Source organism: Salvelinus namaycush, chromosome 3, assembly GCF_016432855.1.
Source record: "Salvelinus namaycush isolate Seneca chromosome 3, SaNama_1.0, whole genome shotgun sequence".
Lineage (NCBI taxonomy): Eukaryota > Metazoa > Chordata > Actinopteri > Salmoniformes > Salmonidae > Salvelinus > Salvelinus namaycush.
The window spans coordinates 12,887,957-12,894,830 of NC_052309.1; the positions used below are offsets into that span (position 1 = coordinate 12,887,957).

At 44.5% G+C, this 6,874-nt stretch overlaps 1 protein-coding gene across 1 annotated transcript in view; it reads left to right on the forward strand.

Annotated features, from left to right (window-relative positions):
* The first annotated feature begins 2,595 nt into the window (after window positions 1-2,595).
* Window positions 2,596-6,874, forward strand: part of pla2g3 (phospholipase A2 group III) — a 5,240-nt gene continuing 961 nt past the window's right edge. The window contains exons 1-7 of the mRNA XM_038989474.1: window positions 2,596-3,450; window positions 4,390-4,522; window positions 4,693-4,827; window positions 4,936-5,126; window positions 5,502-5,858; window positions 5,994-6,129; window positions 6,481-6,597. Coding sequence (XP_038845402.1) covers window positions 2,835-3,450; window positions 4,390-4,522; window positions 4,693-4,827; window positions 4,936-5,126; window positions 5,502-5,858; window positions 5,994-6,129; window positions 6,481-6,597 — 1,685 coding nt within the window. The 5' untranslated portion in view covers window positions 2,596-2,834. The remainder of the gene's footprint in view (window positions 3,451-4,389; window positions 4,523-4,692; window positions 4,828-4,935; window positions 5,127-5,501; window positions 5,859-5,993; window positions 6,130-6,480; window positions 6,598-6,874) is intronic.

Sequence of the window (6,874 nt, forward strand, 5' to 3'; positions counted from 1 at the left end):
ATTGAGTATGGTTCCCAATTAGAGGCAGCTGATTATCGTTGTCTCTAATTGGGAATCATACTTAAGGTGTCCCTGTTCCCACCTGCTTTTGTGGGATATTGTTTTGTGTATGTGCTTGTTGCACTACGTTACTTCACGTTTGTTTGTTTGTTTATTGTTTTTGTTGAGAAGTTTCATTTTAATAAAGATGTGGAACTCAAATCCCGCTGCGCCTTGGTCCATCCATTATTACAACCGTGACACACAGATCATTTGTATGTTCGACATGGTGGTATATTTAGCAAAAAATGGCAGTGGAAACGCCTTTATGCGCAAATAATGATATAATAACCATCATATCTAAGTAAACTTGGAGTCACTCAATGATATGTGGCTACTATATGTGCATTTTCCCATCGGAGATGTGTTTCTATCGTTTTACGTGGAAGCTCTTATCCAGAGTGACTTACAGGAACAATTAGGGTTAAGTGCCTTGCCCAACGACACATTGACAGATTTACTGTACCACCAACTGAATTTTCCTTTGCCTGGAGTAGCCCTGAAGTACCTCCTTATGTGCATTTTACCAGTAGGCATATGAGTCTTCTCAAATGTACCCCCTGTGTATAGGCCCAAGTACCCCCAGGGGTTCTAGTATCCCAGATTGGGAACCACTGGCCTACACGATGAGATTATTTTGGACAAAAGAGCAAGATACATTTTTTTTTGTCAAAAGGCAGCCAAGCATCGCTGATCATGTCACCAGAATAAAACCCTCGATATTTATTGGAAAGTATCATCAAGCTCACATTGCACTTTTACCACCCTGTGAAGTTCATCATAACTTTTTTCATCTGTAGCCTAATAAACTGCATGGTTTCCCAACGAGTCTTAGTGGGAGGACCATACAACACGTCATAGCTGCAACCTGTGCAACCTGGTCTCAGAGCACTTCGTATTATTCAGTAAAAAAATCTGAGAAAATACTTTAGTATGATATGTTACGTTTCGGATGGTATGTATTAAGTTGTGGATGTCCATCATCCATTTCGTATGATATGTTCTAAATTACAATTTGTGTTATATGTTATGAATTTGCAAAACATACACTATGTTTCGAATTCTATCTAGGTGGCTAGCTGGCTAATGTTTGCTATTTTAGGGGTTAGGGTTAAGGTTAGGGTTAAGTTTAGGAGTTAGGTTAAAGGGTTAAAATTAGGGTTAGGGTTAGCTAAAAGGGTTAGGGTTAAGGGAAGGGTTAGCTAAAAGGGTTAAGGTTAGGGTTTGGGTTAGCTAAAAGGGTTAGGGTTAGCTAAAAGGTTTAAGGTTAGGGGAATGGTTGGCCAAAAGGGTTAAGGTTGGGGTTAGGGTTAGCTAAACGGGTTAGGGTTAAGGGAAGGGTTAGCTAAAATGGTTAAGGTTAAGGTTAGGGGAAGGGTTAGCTAAAAGGCTTAAGGTTAAGGTTAGGGTTAGCTAAAAGGGTTAGGGGAAGGGTTAGCTAACATGCTAGTAGTTGCAAACTAGCTGAAAAGTAGTAAGTAGTTGAAAAGCTGTTAATTAGCTAAAATGCTAAAGTTGGTTGTGATGAGATTATGCGACCACCCATCCACCCCGACCAACCACCCTACTTTCATTTTTGCCTAACATGCTGGCCACACCGCCCTCATTGCGTGAGCGAGCGTTGTAAAATAAATGTACACATAAATGTTATTCAATCATTTAATCCAAACTGCTCTCGTGCATCAACGAGCGTCTGCGTAGCCAGGCACCAAAATAGAACTTGATTCTATTTCTAAATAGGTTTCCCCTTTTATCTGTGGATTAATTGTTGGAGAAGAGAACACAAGATTCTGTGTGACTCAAAATGGGTCAAAATTCTACAAAGATCCAGAGAAAAAGGAATGTGTATTTCAGGTAAAATAACAACCCAATGTTTATATCACAGGACAAATTATCTAGCAACAGCAAGCTAGAAAAATGTCCACGAGTGTTTCATATGTTTCGACCTGTACCCAAGATAATATAGTTGGTTCAGAGTTCGTTTTTATATTTCAACCTGCGTCTGATTGCGTCTGGTGTGGATGGACAAAATCAACATGCGCGATGGCGTGTGTCCGGTCTAGTGAGCTTGTAAGTAACCATCTGTAAGTAACCAAATGTAACATATACTAATTTCGAGTCCCGGATTTACGTTTACTATGTTACGTCTAGTTTATGAGACCAGGCTGCATCGCGTGACTTCAAGTTTACTTCGATATGATGGCTATTAGGTCATAATGGCTATTATTTGCGCATAAAAGCGTTTCCACCAACATTTAGTACATAATTAATTTTACCGACACAAAAATATCCACATCTTCTAGCATAGGCCTATTTTGTTTTGTCGACATTTGGAAAGTTACCTACATTAGACCTTTCCAGTTTCCATGAGATTTCTCCGACATATACTACTTGCACATAAAGCTTGGATGGAAGACTGTTTAGTTACACAAACACACACCACAACCACGTGGTCAAATCAAAGCGCAGAATATTGCGGGCGGGAAAGCCCCTCGTAGATCAGTTTAAAACCGGCCTGAGGTCCGTCTCTTTTCAGACATCCTCAGACAGTGGAAACTAGTGGATAGGGCTACTGTTAATTACGTATCAGCTGCAAAGTGAATGTATTTTAATGCAAGTTCAGGGTGCGGCAACATTTTATTTATATATTTAATCTTACCTTTGAGCATAAGAGAAAGGGAGTGTTTTATAAAACGAGAAATTAAATTGTAATGGGTTCGGTGCTTTTTTTTAGCAATATTAGTTTATCTATAAAGTACTGAAGGACATTTAAAGTGCTTACATTGGTGCCGAAAATGCACATGAACTCCATTTTATTTTCTGCTGTAATAATGGCAGCAGTGTCACTGATTTTGACCACTGCAGCTGCTGCTGACCCGAGGGATTTCTGTTTCTGGACTAAAGTCACGTCGAACGGTGAGACCCATCTCAGCTTCCTCCGACACCACAGAGAAACTCACCACCCCTCATCCCTCCATCTCTACCACAGTGTGTGGTCCGTGGAGAATAGACTGGTCAACTGCGCAGTGATTGACGACACGGCCGTTACAGACAGCTACATGTCTGTGTGTCGGGAGAAGAGCACCACAGGAGAGTTCTCTGACCGTCCTTGTGAACGTTTTGATGTCAGTGCGCAGTCTGAACTAGAAAGCCACTGCGCTCCTGTTAGCTCTCCAACGGTCACCCAGCGCGAAGCCGTTGGAGATGCCTCTGAGGAACATACAGAGACAAGGAGTAAGAGGCACGCACGGAGCGTTATTGATTATATAGCGTTCCAGAATCCTCTTGGAGACGGTGGTGACAGTTCCAGGGATGTGACTCAAGCCCACCGGCGCGTAAAACGTGGCCTCATCGTGCCGGGAACGCTTTGGTGCGGCTCAGGGAACAAGGCGGCGACCTATGACGATTTAGGTAGGTGGTCGGTGTTGTATCTGTAACTGTGTTCCAGACTAAGATGTGGCTCTCCTTTTGATCATGTTTTCTCATTTGTAATTGTATGGGCTATTAAAGCAGAATGTAATTGATGATGATGATTAATGTGCCCATTTGTAGAGCTCTATAAAATCCGCGATGCTGAGAACGCAGACAGAATGATGGAATCCAGGTTTATTTAAATGTAATTCAACCATATTCAAAAATGTATTGTCCTTAGTAGGGAATCAACTAAATTAATTAACACATAAAGCGTTTACCACTTTGTGCAGCCGTTAGCGATGATGTTGGTAGATGGAAATGCTTTCCCAAAAACCTTCTCAATTAAATGTTAACTACAAAGTAGGCTATGCTTACCTGGCAGAATGATATCATTATTTGCATCAATCCAGTCGGTATTTATTCTGCAAACACAGACAGTGATGGTAGAGTGCTTCTACATACATTTGTATTGCTAGCTCTTTGGGATTTTAGGCTGGGTTTCTGTATAAGCACTTTGTGACAACTGCAGATGTTAAAAGGGCTTTATAAACGATTGATTGATTGTGTGAGCTACACCGCTAACATCCTCTTGCTAGGCGTGCACCGGAATTAAAGGTTAGTTACATTTATTTGTATTTATTTTTAGACCTGAAAAGTGGTCTCCTGATGTGGTTTAAGCATTGTTGTGGATTTAGAACAGCCAATTGAGTTGTTTTTCAGTTTAAAAAAGTGTGATTTTCAGAGCGAAAACAGAAATCTGGAAAAAATAAAACGGAATTTGGGGGGAAAAAATACGGAATCAGACAAAAAATGTAACTGATTTTATAGGGCCCTACATTAGTAATGCCTCTGTTTTGCGTCACAATATATCAAATAGGCCTAACCTGGTCTCTTGTTGTTGTTGCTGAACTTCTCCTGCCCGTCTACCTGTGACAGGTGTGTTTGCGGAGACAGATAGTTGCTGCAGGGAGCATGACCAATGTCAGGACACCATCCTGTCGTTCGAGACCAACTATGGAGTTTTCAACAAAAACATTTTCACCCTGTCCCACTGCCACTGTGATAACAGGTAGGCTGCCTGTCACAAACTAACTCTGTCTATGAGACTGTGACTCTCATGAGGAAGCTTCTGCCTTTCCCTTAACATTATACATTATTGATTCAGTTCCGGCTAACCTCTGTGTAGTGTTGTATTAATGTTGTGTTTAGGTTGCATTAACATTGTGTTGTTGTGTATAGGTTTCGCCGGTGTTTGCTGGGGGCTGAGGACAGTATTTCAGACACAGTGGGATACGTCTTCTTCAACCTGCTGAAGATGCACTGCTTTGAGTTCTCCCACAGACTACAGTGCTCTCAGAGGAACTGGTTTGGCATGTGAGTGACGATCCCTCCCTCACTTATGTTTGTTCATGAAGTGTTTAATGTAACATGCAATGTAAAATGGAGTAGAGGCTGATCCTACCTCATTCCTCTCTGTGACAGGTGTCAACAGTATGAGATGTCTCTGTATGCTGTGGTCCATCCTCCCACCTTCTACAACTCCACCCAGCCAGACCCTGACTTACAGGAGGATGAAATGGCTGTCAATACCACCACTACCATCTCCACCCCCACTTCCACCTCCCCCTCCAACTCTACCACCTCCACCTCTTTCTCTTCCACCTCCTCCTCCAGCTCCATCTCCACCTCCTCCTCCACCTCCATCTCCACCTCCTCCACTTCCACCTCCTCCACCTCCATCTCCAACTCCATCTCCACCTCCTCTTCCTCCTCCTCATCCACCTCCAACTCCACCACCTCCTCCACCTCCTCCGCCACTTCCCCTTCCAACTCTACCACCTCCTCCTCCACCTCCATCTCCACCTCCTCCACTTCCAACTCCACCACCTCCTCCACCTCCATCTCCACCTCCATCTCCTCTTCCTCCTCCTCCTCCTCATCCACCTCCAGCTCCACCACCTCCTCCACCTCCATCTCCACCTCCTCTACCTCCATCTCCACCTCTCCCTCCACCTCCTCCACCTCTTCCTCCACCTTCTCTACCTCCATCTCCACCTCTCCCTCCACCACTTCGACCTCTCCCACCACCTTTCCCTACATTGCCACTTCCACCTCTCCCTCCTCCTCCTCCACCCCCACCACTCCTTCCAGTGCTGCCCCAGCAGACCTTACCACAGGGGGTCAGAGTGGAACACCAGCCTCTGGCTCGCCTGTCATCCACCCTTACCCTGGAGAGGACAATATGGCTACCAATACTTCCCCCACCTCCACCACTGGCACTGCTACTGCTATAGGGACCCAGAGTAGCACCTCGGGCCCAGCATCGGCTTTGGCCTCGCCAGCTGAACCCACCCACCATAATGGCCTGACTCTGCCTAAGTCTAACCAGGACGCAGCAAGCCCAGGTAGGTGAAAGAAAATATTGTCTGGTTTTCTGTCTCTGTCTGTCTGTTTCTATGTGGATCTATTTTTGATAATGCCTTTTGAGTGGACTTGACCATGAGCTCAATTACATTTCATTGTGTTTTCCGTCTGTGTAGGGAAGCAGCATGTGTCTGTGTGTGATGTATACAGAGACCTGGATGACTGCAGGTTTAAGATCCCTCCTCACCAGAAGAGATACAGCCTCCTCAACCCAGAACCCAGGACCCTCTTCCACTGCAACTGTACCAGCAGGTCATTATTACACAATAATACAATATGTAATGACTTGGACAACCAGATCAGTGCAACCAAGTGGTCTGTATGTCATTTTGTGAATGAATTAATGAAATTAATCACCTTCGGTGACCCATCCTTTACGGGTATATTTGTCAGGTGTGTAAAACAAATTTTGTGTATAGGGTCAGACAGTCAAGGACAGCCCCACTAGTTGTGTTAGCAGTTGTTGCTTAATGTTTAAATCAAATGTTTGAAGTAGGACTTTTGGGCAGCAGTGAGATTGTGTGTGTCTGGCACTCACCCCAATATGTCCTCCTCTCCTCTCCTCTCCTCTCCTCTCCTCTCCTCTCCTCTCCTCTCCTCTAGACTGTCTGAGGTTCTGGTTCAGCAGAAGGAGATATCTGGGGTTCAGACTATCCTGTTGAAGTACATCTCTCTGTCCTGTTTCACATTACAGCCACAGGTCTGCACACAGCGGACAAGGTCAGTACAGTACACATCACAGACACACACACGCACTGCCACACACGTGCACGCAAGGGTGCACGCTCTCTCTCTCTCACACACACACACGGGCGGACTGGGACCAGAAATAAGCTCTGGCATTCTAATACACCGGCCCATTTTTTTCCTTGAGGCCCCCACTATTAGCCAGATAATTATAATTTTGTGCAAAAACCCCAAGTTAGACAGGCCCACTGAGCTAATGGTCCACGCCCGCCCGCATGCACACACGCACGCACGCACGCACGCACGCACG